The sequence below is a fragment of the Indicator indicator genome, chromosome 11 (genome assembly GCF_027791375.1).
Source record: "Indicator indicator isolate 239-I01 chromosome 11, UM_Iind_1.1, whole genome shotgun sequence".
Classification (NCBI taxonomy): Eukaryota; Metazoa; Chordata; class Aves; order Piciformes; family Indicatoridae; genus Indicator; species Indicator indicator.
In genome coordinates this window covers 1,586,670-1,606,128 of record NC_072020.1, presented here as the reverse complement: position 1 = coordinate 1,606,128, position 19,459 = coordinate 1,586,670, and the positions used below count along the sequence as shown (strand labels likewise).

The following is a 19,459-nucleotide window of genomic DNA, read 5'->3' as shown; positions in this document are numbered from 1 at the left end:
TGTCTTTGATAGCAGATTTTGACATGGAAGATTGTACATATTCACTGTGTTTCATCATAGATTGTAGATTTGCTTGTAAATACAGCTTTCATTTGCTTCCAGACTGAGCTAGCCTGGTTATTGTTGGTGTGTGTGTGGGGATTTCAGCTCTCACGCTGTTACATCAAGAGAGGGGATTCTGTCCCTTTACTCTGCTCTTGTGAGACCCCACCTTGAGGACTGCATCCAGTTCTAGTGTCCCCATCATAAGAAGGACACATAGCTGCTGGAGCAAATCCAGAGGAGGACCATCAAGAGGGCTGAAGCTCCTCTGCTATGAGGATAGGCTGAGGGAGCTGGGGTTGTTCAACCTGGAGAAGACTCTGGGGGTACTTTATGGCTGTCTTCTAATACCTGAAGGAATCCTACAGGAAGGCTGAAGAGGGACTTTTCATAAGGGTGTCTAGCAACAGGACAAGAGGAAATGGTTTGAAGCTAAGGGAGAGTAGGTTTTGACTGCATCTTAGGAAGAAGTTCTTCAGTACAAGGATGGTGAGACTCTGGAATAGGCTGCCCAGGAAGGTAGTACAGTCATGTGTCTCATACAACTCCCACTTCCATGCAGTTGAATTCCAGCTTTCTTGATGAAAATTGATCATTATTCTTTACATTCTTCGCTGACATTTCCCGCCCACACACACACAATCTGAGCCTTCTTTCTGGAAGTGCATTGTTCAATCACAGCATCTGACCATTTCCTGTGTGAGCAATAGTGATCACTGCATACAAGTAAACCTTATTCTGTTGACATTTTAGGCTAGCAAAGAATGGAAGATCATTTCTTCTTACACTGCTGATTCAGATGTGCAAGTAAGAAGTAAACCACTAATGGAAGTTCCTTTAGAGGATGCTGCTGGTACTCAGAAAAGAACTCCTTTTAATGTAGAAATGTTCAAGGTGAGTTTTTCTAAGCATTGGGAATAGGAAGGCTAAACTGAATTCTTAAATCTTAGAAGCAGGGAGATTTCTTTTAGCTCCATTTTTATTGATGCTGCTTTATCTTTCTGGTTGTGGTTCACTTTTTTGTAATGTAATCTTGATTTTATTTTTTTTAATTCAAGATAAGATGTATTTTGTGGATGTAATTTGATAAGAACAAGAACTCCATGTAATAGACTTTAGGTATAGGTATAGAGCAGCTGTGGTTAAAGTAAATAGCAAATCAGCTTGTCAATATTTATTACTGCTGTAGCCTGGTTTCAGATTGGTGTCACTACCTTGAAATTAAGGAAACTTAGAATCAAGTGAGTCAGGTATTTTGTATGGTAAGTGCAAGTTATTAAAATTAGAAATGAGCTGTCTCACCTGCAGTAGTTGGATTCAAATTTGCTGGACAATGGCTTCTGTAATTGAAAAAAAAATCAGCATTTAATAGACTTCCTTACTCAGAAGATATTTTGCTATTTGTTCTTTATATGTCTTTGTTTTTCTTGTAACTTCCCAGTGTGATGATTTTCTAACAATTTAGCTCATCTGGCATTTAATTTACTCTTCTTTGTGTTTGGTTCTGCCTCAGATGCTGAATGGAGAACTAAAACAATTGTATACAGCTGTTACAAGGGCCAGAGTCAATCTTTGGATCTTTGATGAGGACAGCGACAAACGAGCCCCAGCTTTTAAGTACTTCATCAAAAGAGATTTTGTCCGGGTTGTCAAAGCAGATGAAAAGAAAGGTAGGGTTGTCCTAAAGCTTTCTTAAAAGCCTGTCAAAGAGGACAATCTACTCATGCTTTCTTCCTTTTTAGACTGTGTAATAAGAGGTTAAATTCCTTGGTCTCTAACAGTGTGCATTGATCACTGATTTCCACCCCTTGCAGTGGGTCTTCTTTCATTCAGCAATGAAAAAAGATCAATTGTGTATGCTAATACAGAAATGCATTGCTAGTTCATTAGTATTAATTTTCCTGCTATTGCAGGCAGAATCAGAGATCACTCAGATCCTGATGTAGCAGTTAATTGAGTTCTAACCAGGAAATTAGTTAGGTAAAGTATTGAACAAGCAGTGATGGACTGGTGATTAATGCTGCTTTACTACCTGTAAAGTTAGTATGCAATACAAAGATTAATGCCTAAGCTTAAATGTTATGTGCATGCTAAGATATCACTGAGCAACCCATTGATACCTGGTCTTAGGTAAGAGAGGAGGAGCTCAAAGGACCCTGATGGCTGCAGATATTTATAGTGTCAAGTGGTTGGTTTGGAGCCAGATTTTCTGCTGTGTTTATACAGTTTCAGCCACTGATCAGCTTAATCTCCAGCCAAGCTGGCTGTTTTGTTTTGTTTTGGTGCTGTGCACCCACTGATAGTCTCACACAATAGGATTAACTTTGGTTAACTTGCTGGGCATCTCCCCAGACCAAGATCCATTTAGTTCAAACGGGAGAAGTGCATCTGTCACACCTGCATAGCAGTGAAACCTGTTCATGGAAAAACATCCCAACTAAAATAGATTTATCAACTGAAAGGGTTTGGTTTCTAAAAGACAGTGTGTTTCCTCACTTTTCATCCAAAAGCAAGCATGGTTTGTAAAACTTTTTCTAACCCAAACCCAAAGTGTTGATTTTTGTTGCTGCTTGAGAAGGGATCAAATGTCTTTCTCTCACAGTTACCACTACTGGCATGAGCACAAATCATAAAGAGTTTGGCCAATAGGAGGATCGGGGGGCTGAAGCTCCTCTCTTATGAGGACAGGCTGAGGGGTTGTTCAGTTTGGAGAAGAGAAGCCTCTGAGGGAGACCTTATTGTGGCCTTCCAGTGTCTGAAGGGTGCTACAAGAAAGCTGGGGAGGGACTTGTTTAGGGTGTCAGGTAGTGATGGAACTGGGGGCAATGGATCCAAGCTAGAGGAGGGGAGAGTTAGATTGGATGTTAGGAAGAAGTTCTTCACCATAAAGGGTGGTGAGACACTGGAACTGGTGGTTGCCCAGGGAGGTGGTGGAAGCCTCATCCCTGGAGGTGTTTAAGGCCAGGCTGGATGTGGCTCTGAGCAACCTGATCTGGTGTGAGGTGTCCCTGCCCATGGCAGAGGGGCTGGAACTAGGTGATCCTTGAGGTCACTTCCAACCCTGACCATTCTGTGATTCTAAGATGTTAATGCTTGGTTCTTGTACCTGAGTGGTTCTCTGGTTTATCCATTCTAATATAAAATGATTATCCCTGACCTTCCAGACTTAGATGACAGCATGTTTGCTAAAACTTCAACTCCAGAAGAATGGATTGCACAGGGAGACTACTATGCTAAACATCAGTTCTGGGAGGTAGGAGCCTGTGTTCATCTGAAATAAGGATTATTGTTTGTTTGGAAACTTTGCTCTTTTTCTTTTTTTCTTTCTATCCACAAAATTCTCTAAACCTTCAGTTGCTCTGTAGTAGTCTATCTTAGCTTGTGGTTTGTAGCTGTGTTGGTGCCTACAGACTATTTGTAAATGACTAGCAAGATACAATCAGGGAGAGCAAGCTTGCAAGAGAGCAAGAGCCAAGCCTATTGTTTGTGATCTTAAATTCACTACTCATAAATTTGCAGTCCAGTGAGGAGAAAAACATTTTAATGCACACAATTAAAAGAGAAAACAATTACTAGCAACAACTGGAACTGACTGGAATTCATGAACCTAACCCCATTACAACACATTGCTGCAGCAAAACGAAAACATTTCTTGGAAGTGTATTGATTTGGGTGATAATCTCAGAGCCCTTTTACGTTTTTTTTTTTCAGAGAGCAATTAGGGCTGGATGCAAAAGACATATTCAGGAACAGCATGTAAGAACCAAGGGAGCATTAGTAAAGTGGCAAAAAGAGTAGCAAAATGATGGTATTATCCCCTTCCTGTTTAAAGAATGTGGAATTTTTACAGGCTTTTATTTCCTAAACTGATAGTGCAATCCAGCTATGGGATGATGAGAGCTAATGGAATGGAAGCAAAACCCAGCCAGGACATCACCAGCCATGAACTACTTGACAAGGAATTAAGGGATATCTCTAGATCAACTATCCTTCTCCTTATGGGCACTATGCAGACAGTCTTTATCTTCCCTTGGAATTAAAAATAAAACAACCAACAAACAAAACCCAACAACACAAGGGGTATTTCCTAAATGGACAAAAGAAACCCATTTAGATAAAAAATATTCATCTTGAAATCTGGAATGTATTAGCTTAGATTATCTGTGACTCTGTTTTCTTTATAACCCTGATCTGTGCTTATCACTGCTACATTAAGAGGAGATTATGTGGTAGACTTATCAGGCCTAAGGGTAGCTTGCAGTGTGCAGCTTCCAAACAAAAGCAACTACAAAATTCATGGCTAGAATAAAGAAATAATGGTGTTGCAGAGTGAGTAAGGTGATCCTGCTCTGGCAGAGGGATTGGACTGGACGATATTTCAAGGTCCCTTCCAACCCCTAACATTCTGTGATTCTGTTATTCTTTGCCAGGACATGTTCCCAAGTTTCAAGCACCTACATATTGTGGCTTTTGTGACTCAGAAGAGCTGTCACAGCCAGATCTTGCTTGCACTGAGGGGTCCACTAGTTTCTTAAGTCTAAGTCTTTTTCATATCACCCAAAATTCTATGACAAGAAATTCCATAGGCTGACCATAATGCCATGTTGTTGCTTGTCCCTCCTTTTCAACCAGCCAGTTTCTCATCTCTAAGTGAGCCTGCCTTAGCTTAGAGGGGGGGGAATGGACAGTTTTTTCATCACTTTCTCAGTCTTCCACTGACACATGAGGCTGAGTCTCAGAAACAATGTACAAAACCAGCCCTGCAGAACAGCAGGGGACATCTCATTCAACAGATTCTCACTTGCCTCCTGTGATAGGACAAGGGGCAAGTGATATAAACTCCAGCACAGGAGGCTCCACCTCAACATGAGGAGGAAGTACTTCACTGTGAGGGTCACAGAGCACTGGAACAGGCTGCCCAGAGAGGTTGTGGAGTCTCCTTCTCTGGAGACTTTCCAGCCCTGTCTGGATGTGTTCCTGTGTGACCTGTGCTGGATTCTCTGGTCCTGCTCTGGCAGGGGAGTTGGGCTGGAAGCTCTCCAGAGGTCCCTTCCAACCCCTAACATCCTGCGATCCTGTGAAACAAACCTTGCTAGGATCATGATAACTCTCTCTCTTTCTCTTTAGCTTATCACAGAAAAGGCCTGATATGTTCCATGCTTTTTGATTTAACTTTGCACACATTGGTTTTCCTAGCTTTTATTAATTTATCTGCCTGGTGACTTACCAATTAATGGGTTTGGCCATCGTTCAAATTGCAAGTGCTGTTTGTTCTCTCAACCTACCAGGTCTTTGGCTTTCACTACTTCCATATAACACATAGCAATTAAAATTGTAATTGTGGTAGCTGCATGTGGACTGCCTTGAAAGCTTTGCAGTATATTTTTAGGATGAAAAGAAAAGCTTTACCTTTTTCCTTCTTTCAGGCACCCTGCCAGTCTTTCTGTTTTGCATTACAGGGACTGTAAAATTAAGTATGGCTTTTATGTGATATAAGCCATGAGCTTGGATGCATGTGGGTGAATGCTGTGTGTGATTCCACCCCAGGTTGCAGCCAAGTGTTACCAAAAAGGAGGAGCAGCTGAGAAGTCAAAACTGGCCCTGGCACATGATGCTGTTCTCAAGGTGCATGCCAAGAAGTGTAGCCCCAGGTAAGTGTAAATGCAGATGAGCAAGTGTCACTCTGTGGTGCCAAGATCTCATGGGCCTGTGCAGGGTAAGATTCCCCACCACAGTTGTGGGACTGGACCAGAGGCATTGGAGAACCATGCAGGTGCAGTGTCTTCCATCTTTGTGGGCAGGAAAAGAGGTTTTAGAAATGGAAAAATCTAGCACAGCTCCATTGGGATCTGGGGCACTGCTCCCTTTGGGGGGGTTAGTGAAAGCAATCATACACCAGGATCTGTCCAAGCCAAATGTGGCTCTTGAAAGGGCTTATTGGTTATGAGAGAGAAAAACAATAGGGTCTGAGTTACCTCAAGAGGCTTCACATTCTTAGAGAGAAGACTGTATGCCATCAGCAGTGCTCAACTCCAGTTAATCCTACTGAATATTCACTTAATAAAGAAGGAGGAATGATGTTGTGTACATTGGAGAAGAAAAGTTACTAACCTAAAAGTGAGCTTTGAGGTAAAATTAGTGTCACAGTCAATGTAAACCAAACAAGCAGAACTAGGTCTAAACCACAGGGCAGTATTAAAGGGAGAAGTGTTGAGATGAGTCATTTAATTCATGCTGTCAGCAGAGCAAAAGAGCTCAAGAGTTTGATAGGAGAGAGAGCTTGCAGTTCTTGAAGAGGCTGAAAAACTGTTTGGGACTTGTCTCAAATAAGACAGGATCAAAAAACATCATGGGGAGGACTCTAGACCTAGGCGAACTAACTTCTCTTCATGCTGGGGAGTCTGAAAAATTAGCAGTGGTAACAGAGCATGTAAGGAATGACTAGAGCAGAGGAAGATAGCACTGAAGGGAGAAGGGGGAAGCTCTGGACAAATGTTGTTACTGGAGTTAATCAAGGTTTGAGGTTTCTAATTACCTGTTATAGGTTAGTGGTCCTGGCTAGAAGTATGAACATGTTCATAAACTTTTTAACGTGACTGAAAACTACTTTTTTTTAGCTTGGCTATAAGCTGGGGTGCTTGTCAACTGAATAAATTTAGAGGGGAAGAAACTGGGTGTATTACAACATGTTAAGTTGGCAGAACATATGTAATAATGAAGCTATGAAAGTGGTTGTGTCTTTTTTTTTGTTTGAGGTGTTAATGCAAAGCATAAGTAAGCTTCCTCTGTGCTCTCTCATATGAAACGTTCTGTGTGGCTGCCATTCTTCAGACTCAAGAGGGATGAATTCAGTCTAGGTCTGGGGAGAAAATAGATGTGATGATACTAGAAGGCTTTAGTTGTTTAGTTCTATAGAACAAAGGCTGAGAACAAAGTAGCTTGCTGTCTTTAGTGGCATTGGGGCTAAACAGCAGAAGGGAAGGAGGGGCGAGTTAAGCAAGAAAAGAGAGGCAGCACAAAACCACACAGGTATACTTTAGTTTGAGAATTTAGAGAGAAAAAAGAAAAGCTTTTACTGCCGGAGCAGTGAGATTCTGCACACAGACTTCTGGACAAGCAGTGTCAGCCAGAGCACAGCTAATTGCAAGGCAATGCCTCACCAGGTTATGAATGAGGAATGCAGGATGTCTGGGCTGGTTAGATTCAGTGAGAGATCATGTGGTCCTGCCTGGTCCTAAACCTAATCTGGATGTAAGTGGTAATTTTCTCTTACTTCCTACAGGGAAAAACAAATGGAATATCTGGCTTTGGCCAAAACTTACTTGGAGTGTGGAGAACCCAAACTGTCACTGAAATGTCTGTTTCAGTCAAAGGAGTTCCGGCTTTGTGCAGAACTGTGTAAAAAGTTAGGAAAGGTATTTTAAACCCTCTAAAATGTCTTCTCCTTATCACTTTCACTTTCCTACAACTTTTTTCCCCCCTCATTACTCATGAAGTAACAGTAGTTTTCTGTGAACTATAACAGCTCCTTAGCTGGGCTTGCCAGAAGAAGGGAGGAAGAGGCCAATGATGCAGTGAGGCAGTTTAGGTTGGGATTTCCTCCAATGTCACCATCAGTCACTTCTGCTTTGCAGTTGAAAGTTAATTAATGACTTATTGGCTTATTTTATGGCTTGTTTCCTGAAACTTAGAGTGTTGCTTCAATCTTCTGATGATACTGAATCTTCATAGATGACAACCATCAAAATGGAACCTTAAAACTTGCAAGGGTTTAGTAATACACTAACAACAATTTTCTAAGTGTAGGAGGATATTTAACAAATTTTTATTATTATTTGCAGTGCATTTCCACTAAAAGAATGGAAAGTAATAGTTCCCAAATATTTGAAATTTAAGCTAGAAAGTCAGGGTTCCCATTCTATATCCAGCAGTGTTTTGCTTTTACTCCTACTGAGAAATTTGGAAGTCAACAGAAGTGTGTGTGATGGTGGTGTTTGTTTTTTTTGTTTTTTTTTTTTAACAACAGGCAGAGCTGAGTGTGAATAAAAAGGACTTTGGAAATCCTGTGTGATGTTTTTAATTTTACATTCTGGCTTTTCAGACACAAATATCTTTAAGTTTGGGTTTTGTTTTTTTTTTTTCAGTTTTAATGATGGTTAATATTTGATTACATTCAGATACTTCAATTACATTTCATTAAAGTGTGCTTCTCTGAGACACCTACGTGATGGGATTACTAAATTTATGCTATTCCTGTAGTTTTGACTGTTCAGAGCACTTCAGTTTCATTCCTGACTTCTTCTGTATTGCAGATAAAAGATGCTGCAGTTTACTATCAGAAGATCCAGTGCTACAAAGAAGCATCTGAATGTTATGAACAAATTGAGGAGTTTGATCTGGCTGTTAAAATGTATTGTCAGGAAGAACGCTATGAAGAAGCAGCAAAGGCAGTTGAAAGGTATGTCTTGCAAGATGGCACTGGATTCTTTCTCTTCCCTGTTTCTAAATTCAACATCATACAGCTGCCTCACCATAAAACTTCTTCACAAGAGTTTTGGCTGGAGACTTTGTTTCATAGGAGGCAAAGTTAACACTGTCAGAATTCTCACTTGGGGAAGGGTAAGGCAGCAAAAGTGTTTTCCTGCATTCCCAGCTGGAGCAGGGACAAGCTTCATTTTCCTGGGCATTTTTCCCAGGCTCTGGTACTATGTAAAGAATCATTAAGGTTGGAAAAAAGCCTTTAAGATCATTGAGTCCAACCTTAACCCATGTACCATGACCACTGAACTTGAATCTTAGAAGAAAGGTTGGAGGGGACCTCCAGAGGTCATCTAGTCCAGCTACTTCTGCAGTCAGCAGGGACATCCTCCACTAGATCAGGTTGCTTAGATCCCTGTTGAGCCTCACCTTGAGTATCTCCAGGGGTGAGGCATCATCACCTCTCTGGGCAAGGTGTTCCACTGCTCAACCACCCTCATTGTAAAAAACTTTTTCCTAACATCCAGCTTAAATTTGCTCTTCTCTAGTTTCAAACCATTGCCCCTCCTATCACTCTGCAGTCTTCTTGCAGGCCCTGTACTGGCAGGCTGCTATTAGATCTCCCTGGAGCCTTCTCTTCTCCAGGCTGAACACCCCCAGCTCCCTCAGCCTGCCCTTGTAGCAGAGGTGCTCCAACCCCCTGATCATTTTCATGGCCCTCCTCTGGACCTGCTCCATCAGGTCTATGTCCTTCCTGTGTCAAGGGCTCCAGAGCTGGCTGCAGTACTCCAGGTGAGGTCTCAGCAGAGCAAAGTGGCAAAATCACCTCTCTTGATCCTGAAGCAAGTTCTCCTTCAGCCAGTCCTCTGAACTAGCTTCTTAGGGTAAATAGGACAAAAACATTTAATAAAAGCATTAAATACTTAAGAGTGAAATAGTGATGAATCTAAGCACTTAGTCACTGACATTCGTAGGGTATAGATGTATGGTTTATAACACAGCACTTGTGGCAAGTGAACTATTTTTCTCCAGAATCTCTAACAGAAGAGCAAAGAACAGCAATTTAAATGAGAAGCTTACTCTGCATCTCTGACAGACTCCAGGTCCCAGTCTCCGAGGTGAACTTTTCCATACCATCTCCCCTGTGGTGGCTCAGGACAGTATCAAGCCTTGCACTGTGCTTGGTAAATTGATTTTATCAGTATCTTTTTGACAGGACTTTGTATCTGACAGGAGCCCTGTGACCTCATTAGCATGTTCTCCTGTAAAAAACAGTTCATTTTTTGGCCACACCTTTCCTTGCACCTAAATTAATTGATGACTTGTAAAGGATATATGCACCAGTTAGAATTCCAGCAAGGCACACACAAAGTTAACACACCTTCACTGAAATCCTTTGTGATGTGCTTTTGATGATGACAACTGGTTTGTTTGTTTGGGGTTTTCTTGAAGGATTAAAGCTTGCTCACTATGTAGACATAGTTTGATCATGAAGTTGGAGTATTAAAGTCCCCTTACCAACTAATGATTTATTTTAAATCAGTCTCCCCAAACCATTCAGGCAAATTGCTCAGCATAGGTACAAAAATCTGCACTCCCACATTTAGCATGAAAAAGATGATGATGAAAGGCTAATGATAATTTACTCATCAGGAGAGAATTACTCATTCTTAGCACAGGGGAGAATACTTTTGCAAGGCTGGACTAGGGGATATTTTAAATTCCTATCATCCAATAACAATTAATAACTGAGTGTTTTCACCAAGCTGTGTGGTGGATTCACTTGAGGGGGAAGAGGGTGCCATCCAGAAGGATCTTGACAGGCTTGAGGAGTGGGCCAGTGCCAACTGTGTGAGGTTCAGCAAGACAAACTGCAAGGTTCTGCATGAGAGTCGGGCCTGTCCTAAGCACAAATTCAGGCTGGGTGCAGAGTGGGTTGAGAGTAGCTCTGAAGAAAGAGCCTTGGGTGCATTGACTGAGGAGAAGCTCACCATGAACCAACAGTGTGCTCATGCAGCCCAGGAGGCCAATCGTGTGCTTGGCTGCATCAGGAGGAGCATGACCCATCGAGCAAGAGAGGAGATTCTGCCCCTTTACTATGCTCTTCTGAGACCCCACCTGGAATACTGTGTCCAGTTTTGGTGTCCCCAGCATAAGAAGGACACAGAGCTGCGGGACCAAGTCCAGAGGAGGCCACAAAGATGATCCAAGGGTTGGAACACCTCTGCTGTGAGGATAGGTTGAAGGAGCTGGGGGTGTTCAGCCTGGGGAAGAGAAGACTGCAGGGGGACCTCAGAGCTGCCTTCCAGTAGCTGAAGGGATCCTACAGGAAGGCTGCAGAGGGACTTTTCATAAAGGTGTCTAGAGACAGGACAAGGGGGAATGGTTTGAAGCAGAGGGAGAGCAGGGTTAGACTGGAGCTTAGGAAGAAGTTCTTCAGTAGGAGGGTGGTGAGACTCTGGCACAGGCTGCCCAGGGAGGCTGTGGCTGCCTCCTCCCTGGATGTGTTGAAGGCCAGGTTGGATGAGGCCTTGAGCAGCTGAGTCTAGTTGAGTGGTGTCCCTGCCTATAGTGCAGGAGGTTGAAGTGGATGATCTCTGAGGTCCCTTCCAACCTAAGCCGTTCTGTGATGCAGTAATCAGCAGAGTATATGAAGATACCCATTTCTCCAGAATATTATTTTTATTGACCTATGGAGAATTCATTGAACTTTGCATTTATATCATTCTGGGCTCTGTTCATATGAAACCCCCATTGAGGCATCCTTCAGTAAACAGAAGCTGATTACTGGCAAGGTGTGATTTACGTAACTTCTACAGTGATTTGACAGCGTAGAGAAAGACTCAATGGTGCTGCAAACTTTGTGATCTTGTTTGTACCAGCAGTTTTAGTGATCTTCTTCAGCCTTATGCTGTAACTGAATTCCTCCTGTAGGTCTTTTAATACCATGTGATGATTCTTCATCTGACAGGCATCACTCAAGACAATTCTCTGAAGGGAGGGCTTCTGGGGGCAGGTCTTTGTTTAATGTTGCAGGGGCTTTTTAGAAAACACAGTGTTGTGGTGGTTTTTTTTAGTCCAAGTTGGTTATCTCTGGTAGTAAAGTGATGTATCTGTTATTTCAGATATGAAGAGATGTTAAATACAAGAGGACAGATGGTTTCCAAACTCTCCTGTACAGCAAATCAGCTGTATTTGGAAGCAGCTGCCAAGTATCTGAGCATGAACAGAAGCGAGGAGATGATGCGGGTCCTTTCCAAGCTGGACGTGGAGGATCAGCTGGAGTTCCTCAAGTCCCGTGGGTGCCTGCACCAGTCAGCAGACTTACTGAGAAGGGAGGGTCGAGAGGAGGAAGCTGCCAGGCTGATGAAGCAGCATGGCTTTCCCCTGGAGGCTGCCAACCTCACGGCTACCAAAGTGTTCCGCGCCTCCTGCTTGCTGGCTGCGGCGCGCGCTGCTGCCACTCGCTACGCACACCTGGACCTGCCCGACTTGGAGACCATCCTGAGGGAAGCCCTCGACCTGTGTGAGCAAACCCAGCAGAAGTCTGGCATTGCTGAGGCTGTGTTTTTGTTGGGATCTCTGAAGGGAGACGTCAGAAAGCTGAATAATGCGTACTACCAGTTCCTGTCCTTGAATCATTCTGCTGGAGCGGTTGAAGCTCTCTTTGCATTATCTCGCTGCAGCATTCCTAACCAGCAGATGCTCTTAATGGCAACACGTGGCTTAATGGCTCTTCTGAGTCTGGTTAGGAGCCTGAAGAAGGCAGCCACCAATGCAGAGAAAGATATGGTGAAGTCATGCTTTGCCTACTTTGGGATTGTCCCAACAGGTGACACTTGTCATGTGTCTCAAAATGAAGCTGAGCCCATTCTCAAGTTTTTGTTAGACAAGTCAAGTCTAAAAGAGAGGAAGGCAAAAGGTGGTTTCTCAGTAGGCACAGAGGAAGTAAAAACAGCTTTGAAGCAGCACTTCTTAAGCAGGCTGTGCTCTATCACCCATGAAGTACTGAAAAAGCATTACCCTGGTGCCTGTATGAGGTTCATCGCTGGCTTGAAATGTGAAGATCCAACCTGTCAGGATTACCACAGGCCCTTGCTGCGCTGTGAAGCAAAGATGATCTTTCAGTGTAAAATGCATCTGGTGGCAGTAAATGGATTGCTGTTGGAAGCCACTCACACTTTCCCTAAAGAGATGTTGAGTCAGTGCAAAAGCTTTGATGACCTTTTGGCTGCTGACGATTTTGCCTTGTGCAAAGATCTTCTAGAAGTGTTTTTTCCCAGTCATTTTCATTTGAGAATACTCTCTGAGAACCCAAAGGCATGCAAAGAAATCCTGGAATTCAGCAACGATATTTCTAAGCCCTGTAGAGCAATATTGAAGCAGTACATCACTTACAAGTTTAAAAATGAAGCCACAGCAGCCAGAAGAGAGTCGACTGACTTATGGCTACATGCCATGCAAGTTTTCATCTTATCTTCAGGGTATCCTGAAGAATTTGAGAAACTCCTTTTTAAGGAAGAGGATGATTATAATAAAGAGCTAAACTTTGTTTTGTCAGAGGCAAAAAACTGCCTGAAGAGTAGAGGGCAAGGAGGAAAGGCCAAAAGACTAGAGGGCAGACATGGTATGTTGCTTCCTGACAAAAATGCTGACAGTACAGGAAAAACACACTTGTGCTTCATTCGACTGCTGCAAAATTCCCTTGAGCAATTCTATGTTCATAAGAACCCAGAAAACTGTAAAAGGTTTTTTTTCCGCTTTATGAACGTCCTGGTCAAGAAGTGCACCAGGTACCTGGTTCCAAGCATAGGGAACACAGTGATGCTGTTGGAGTTTCAGTATATTCTCTGTTGTGCTGTCCTGATGCGTCTCTCCAAGCACATCACTCTGTGCTTTCCCAAGAGCTACATTGCTCTCATCCATTACTGGGAGTTTCTGTTCAGAAGCAGGGACCGTAGCAAGGAATTTAGAGACACCTTTTCCATTATACAGGAGTACAGACCAAAGGATGTCTGCGTAGCTGTACAGAAGTTCAGTATTCATCTCTGTTACCTAACAGAAGTTTTGTGTGGAGTTTATGGAGAGTTCAATGTCCTTCTGGATGCCTTTAAGGACACTGACTACGTGACTTCAGGGGAGGCTGAGCGGACTGTGGTGCTGTGCTTAGTGATGTTACTGAATGCTGACCAGGTGCAGAGTTCTAAATGTAGATCCTTCCTACACCAGCTCTTTCCTGAAATCAAGGTGATGCTGAGATCTATGAGAAAAGACTCTCCCTCTAAAGTGCCTGAAAGACTGCTGAGGCTTGTGGAACAGGTCAGTGATGCTACACATGTAAGAGAAATCGCTGCAAGCCTGCAAGAGCTGCTGGCAGAGCGAGATGCAGAGTACTTGGTCGACTGCCGGTGGAAATGGGACTCTGCCTACGTTCAGGGGCATCCACCTGTATGGGGCATCCTGTATGAAACCATAAACCTTGACAGGTTTGTGACCCCTCTGGATAAGACAGAATATGGTGATGAACTGGAAAGGGAACTGGAAAGGGTTAATTGCTTAGAGGACCAAAGGGATCCCCTGGAAGTCATTGCACTCAGCAGGCAGCAGAAGCAAGAGCAGAAAGCGTCTGCTCAGCGCCAGCTGCGGCGTGTCTTCCACTTCATCTGTCTGTGCGTGAAGTGGAAAAGGAAGACCTGCTCCAAAGCTGAGCCTGTTGCAGTGGAAGGAGAGGAATTTTTGTCAGGAATTTTCAAAAAAGCAGATATTGACCAAACCCAGTGTGACCTCTGTGGAGTCAGATTTATCCAGAGCTCCGAGAACTATTTCAGCCAGTCAGGAGACATGGAGGCAGACACTGCTGAAGCCGTGGCACTGACAGAGATCCATGGGGAAGAAAGGTTGCATGCAGAAGGAGATGCAGTGTCTGAGGCCAGCAAGGCTTACACAGAGCACAGGATCACAGACAAGCACAGAAAGAATAATGTAGCTTACCAACACTACAGTGACTTCTTCAAAAGAAGGATAGATCCACTAATATCTGATGGGCGGGAAGTGGTGGAGGCCATCACAGAAAAGACTGACACTCAAGAGCATTTAGCATATAAAGAAGGTTCCAACTTATGCCAAACAAAAATCAATGAGAACATTCAGAAGATTAGAGATGCAGTGAAGGAAATCTATGAGAGAAAAGCCTGGGCTGAAGGTAGGCTATTTCCTGTTCTCTTTTGCACAATCTAATCTGTCAGTTGTGGCCAAACTTCCAGAGCTGAAAAGGCTTCCTTTGAAAATCTTACTATGGAAAAGAGGTACTTCCAGGTGTTTTGGGTAGCTGAGGAAAAGAAGAACTGATACAGTTGAAAGTACTAAAGCAAGTGTTTGGAGTGCTTTGGAGTCTTTGGTTAGGGATATCTCTGAGTAGTCTGCCCTTGAAGTTGGGATTTTGCTAGAGCTGAACAAAAATGGATACTCAAGCAGAAATCTGTGGCATGCAAGGGCAACCCTGGTATTAAAAAGTCCAGGAAATTAGGGTGCTTAAGAGAGATATTTTGACATTTTATTCCTCCCCACCCCATATTCTTAAAGCATTTATTCTATGTTGGTTTTACGAGCAAACTTGAATCGCTGAACGAGTAGCCTAGGAGCAAAATTGTTTGGGAAAGGTGACATGTGAGATTGAAATGTTGTTGCTGGCTTCATGGGTAAAAATCCACCAACCTTGTCAAATTGTCACTTGACTTGTGATCTCTGACAGTAATGGAAAACTGGTGTTTAATACCTTCATCAGCTCTGATCAGGGAAATGCATTGTAACTTAAAGAATTGGTCACTTAAAATGAGGTTGTAGTCTTCAGGTGTAAGCTTTATCTTTATTCCTACTGGAAAGCTTTGATGTATGGATGAAGCCCATAATGTTTGGCTTGCTATTTAGTTAGCTTTCTGTTCAGTGAGCCATGATAGTGATGGAGTAGGCTTGATTAAGTGCCAGTTCATTTTGTTATGACAATTTCCTGAGGAATGTTACCTTTTCCTTCCACTTAGTCAAAATATATTTAAGGAAATTATTTGCCTTTGAGGTGTCCTGCTCTGGCAGGGGGGTTGGACTTGATGATCTTCAGAGGTTCCTTCCAACCCCTAACATCCTGTGATTATTTCCCCCTCACTTCATAACAAGCATGTGTTAAAGCCCTAAATGGTGCAGTTAAGCAAGGGCTGCAACACCTCAGGTCCACGTTTTACTTCAACTTGTGTACTTTCAGAAAGATGATGAAAGCCAGGAACTTGAATACCCCTGACCAGATAAACCAGAATGTTTTCATGAGTTGCAGGTAAAAGGGGCAGCATAAGGATGGAGAGCTGCTCCTCTAACAGTGCTAGTAGTGTTGAGTGGAATGCAGCTTCGTTCCCTGTAATGAATTTGCCTGCACATGAGATCACTGGTGACTGAAACTTACTTGCACTGCAGCAAGCTTTGTGCTTGGCTTTTAGCTGCTGTCCATCTCCCAGATGGTGTTCTCAGAGAATGTTATTTGTGGTCTGTTTCAGCTGAAAAAACACTAACTGAACATGCCAACAAATTGATTGCTACCATTGAGGAGGCTAGGAAGTGGCTGAAGAAAATGGATTCTCAGAGGATAAAGGAAGAAGGTATGTTTTCAAATTACCCATGTTTCTATGCCCTCCAGAGGACACTCTTTGGTAATGGTCCCTTAGCATCACTAGTCTCCAAGTCAGCAGCGCTGTGGATATTCACTTGCCCTCTAGGCAGCATGAAACAGCCAGCTCCATAGGGGCCACCTGGAAAACATGAGTTTCCTCAGTGGCTCTTTAAAGCAGGGTGTGAGCCTTACACCTGGTTCCAGGGTGGCCAGAATGGAGCAAGCCTTCTCCCCTGGCCCTCGGCAGATCTTAGCAGATCTTTACCTTGCTTTTCAGAGTTCTGTGGATTAATATTCTATGCAGTTGGTTTTCTTTTGTTTCCACTTCCATTTCACTTGGTGTCACACCAAGAGTAAGGTGCATTGATGCAGCCTGTTGCATCATGGACCTCTGAGGACAAGCTTAAGACTTTGTTGTGCCTAGCTGTAAGTTTAGGTGTAACCTCACAATTTAGGTGGAGGGATTGCAACAATTGCATAAAAGACAGCAATGAAGTGATCAGGCTTACAAGTTGCACTACATAAAAAGCACAAAGCAGCTCTTTTTTAGAAAATTTGGTTGTGATAAAGCCTTGTGTTGCACCTTCCTGTTCCAAGAAAGGTAGGACTACATGGGAGTGCTCTTACAGCCTTGCAAGCAACATTGTAGTCTGCCTTTGAAATCAGGAAGCAAATGTACTGTCTGCTGAAACTGAACCTTGGGAGAGGAGAGATACAGTTCTTGAAAAAATCAGAAGCAAGAACAATGGAAACAGATTTGCAGTGTAAAAATGAATTGGTAGTGCAGCAGGTGGCTTAGCAGTCTCCTAGCAGAGCTTCTGAGCCTGTTGTCATATGAAGCCCAATGCTTCCTAAACTTGGTTATCCCATGCATGAAGGCATATTGCTGGCACATAAAAGAACAGTACCATAGCTTGTCACAGTATTAAGAGGGAAAGGTGTTGTAATATTCCATTCTGCACTAATTTCTTGGTTTTAACACAGGCTGTATCCATGATGGAGACTTGGAAAATGAAGTGGAAGATGAAAGCATGGCTTTTGAAGAACTTTTCCATAAAAAACTTTCAAGAAAAAAAGGAAAGTGTGGGAAACCCTAATTAATAAAAAATTGGCAGGTGGCTATTCTAGCCTCTTAACAGTTGAATTTTAGAATTAAAAAAAAATGTTAAAAAAAAAAAAGTGATGGGGCCAGAAATGGGAAAAGTCTGAAGAAAAACCACAACTTAGTCTGTTTGGTGTTTATCATTGAATACAGTGTCAGAATAACTACCTGTGTGGTGATGTTGTAATTGTTAAAACTTATGACAGGAAAAAATGTCCTTTCCAGCTGATGTAGTAGCTCAGAAGTAATAAGCCAAAGAAATGAACCAGTAGAGAAAAATAATGTTTCTGCCTTACCTCAGGAGTATTTCTCCACTGTCTTTCTTCTTCCCTGATAATTTGCATCACCATTCTTCTGAGGTGGAACACTCAGAACAAATCCCAGAAGAATAATTTCCCTGATGTTAAGAGGTTTTAACTGCTGTTTTTAGAAGACAGCAGGTTTGCAGTAGCAACCTGAGTCTGGTAAAGTTTGGAGATTTTGTGAGCCTTCAGGTGAGATACAGCAGCTCTTTTCTATTTTTATAGACAAGAACAGTTAACTTTTAAACAGGTTCCTATTTTTGTGTACATCTAATTAGTTATGAAAATTGCTGCTTGCCTTCCATTTGATCAAGTTTTGATATAAACTACTGCCTTCACATACTGAAATATATGTATCACCTTCCTTTATAAAGATATTTTAGTGTTTTGTAAGTTTTAATTGAGAAAAGGTTTTTTGTAATGCATAGTAATGTTTTTATAAAACTGTAAGATTGTTAAGATCACTTGGCCTTGTCTGATTATTTGTTTTTTGAATGCTTTCTGACTGACTGCATGGGAGAGGTTTGCAAGCTGGGTCCAGAGTATCAGTTCATGCTGATCCTGTTTCATTTCTGGGATGTCAGTGTCTCCAGTGTGCTGTAGTCTCCTTTAGCAACATTTTAAATCAATTCATTTGCATGTTAGACTTAATTAAGAGTGTTTAACTGTTACTTAGAGTGTGTTAGCATTGTGTGGAAAGGTTTTGCCTTGAAAGGGAGCCCCTTTGTACACATCAGAAGATGTGAGCAGCAGATCCAGAGAGGTGATTCTGCCACTTGGCTCTGGTAGGGCTTCACCTGGAGTACTGCAGCCGGCTCTGAAGCCCTTAACACAGGAAGGACATGGACCTGATGGAGCAGGTCCAGAGGAGGGACAAGAACATGATCAGGGAGCTGGAACACCTCTGCTGTGTGGACAGGCTGAGGGAGCTGGGGGTGGTGTACAGCCTGGAAAAGAGAAGACTCCAGGGAGACTTCATTGTGACCATCCAGTTACTGAAGGCTGCAGAAGGACTGTTTACAAAGGACTGGAGGGATAGGACCAGGGGCAATGGTTTGAAATTAGCAAAGAGGAGATTTAGGTTGGAAGTTATGAATGAATTCTTTGCTATGAGGGTGGTGGAACACTGAATAGGTTGCCTAAGGAGGTGGTTGGGACGCTATCCCTGGAGATACTCAAGGTAAGGATGGGCAAGGCTCAGAGCAACCTGTTCCTAGTGGAGGATGTCCCTGCTGACTGCAGGGGTGTTGGGCTGGATGGCCTCTGGAGGTCCCTTCCAATTCAAACCCTTCTAGGGTCATGTAACAAATTGTTTCAGCAATGACCTTTTGCCAAACCCTTGGTAACATTGTTATGCTCAGTGTCATGGCAGTGGGACTTTTTACATGGGTGAAAAGGAAATGCTGCTGTAGACTGGAGCAACGTGGGCAGCAGTAATACTCATCTAGTGCACTGTAATTGCTGTTGTCTGCCAGAAGACTCTTACTAAGTGGTGCTTCTTAAGGAACCCTTGTTGCTTAAGTAAGTGTCTAGAAGACAGTTTAAAAACAGACATGGGTGAAATTTAATGCTAGGCTCTTGCAGTTGGACTGCTAAGGTAGCTTCTGGCTTTGTTTTCTATAATCATGTCTAGTTTTGTAATTGAGATCACTCCAAGAAACAGTCCTGGTTAGTTTCTTGGCTTGAATATTTAGATTTGTGACAATGAATGCTGTCTAAACTTTTGAAGAACAATGACAATTTACAAATCTTTGCTGGCCACAGTTTCAAGATCTAGTGATCATATTTTTCCCTTTTCTTTAAGAAGAAACTTAAGCTTTACAAACACCATTGCAAAACACCGACCAAGGAGAAAACAAAGACCCTGTAAGAAGCAGTTTT

The 19,459-nt window shown here is 42.7% G+C and overlaps 1 protein-coding gene across 1 annotated transcript in view; it reads left to right on the top strand.

The window, feature by feature from the left end:
- Window positions 1-17,870, top strand: part of TRANK1 (tetratricopeptide repeat and ankyrin repeat containing 1) — a 39,698-nt gene extending 21,828 nt beyond the window's left edge. Inside the window, exons 15-23 of the mRNA XM_054384699.1 lie at window positions 796-936; window positions 1,556-1,712; window positions 3,207-3,295; window positions 5,590-5,693; window positions 7,325-7,457; window positions 8,355-8,500; window positions 11,646-14,722; window positions 16,062-16,163; window positions 17,159-17,870. Coding sequence (XP_054240674.1) covers window positions 796-936; window positions 1,556-1,712; window positions 3,207-3,295; window positions 5,590-5,693; window positions 7,325-7,457; window positions 8,355-8,500; window positions 11,646-14,722; window positions 16,062-16,163; window positions 17,159-17,271 — 4,062 coding nt within the window. The 3' untranslated portion in view covers window positions 17,272-17,870. The remainder of the gene's footprint in view (window positions 1-795; window positions 937-1,555; window positions 1,713-3,206; window positions 3,296-5,589; window positions 5,694-7,324; window positions 7,458-8,354; window positions 8,501-11,645; window positions 14,723-16,061; window positions 16,164-17,158) is intronic.
- Window positions 17,871-19,459: the final 1,589 nt, after the last annotated feature.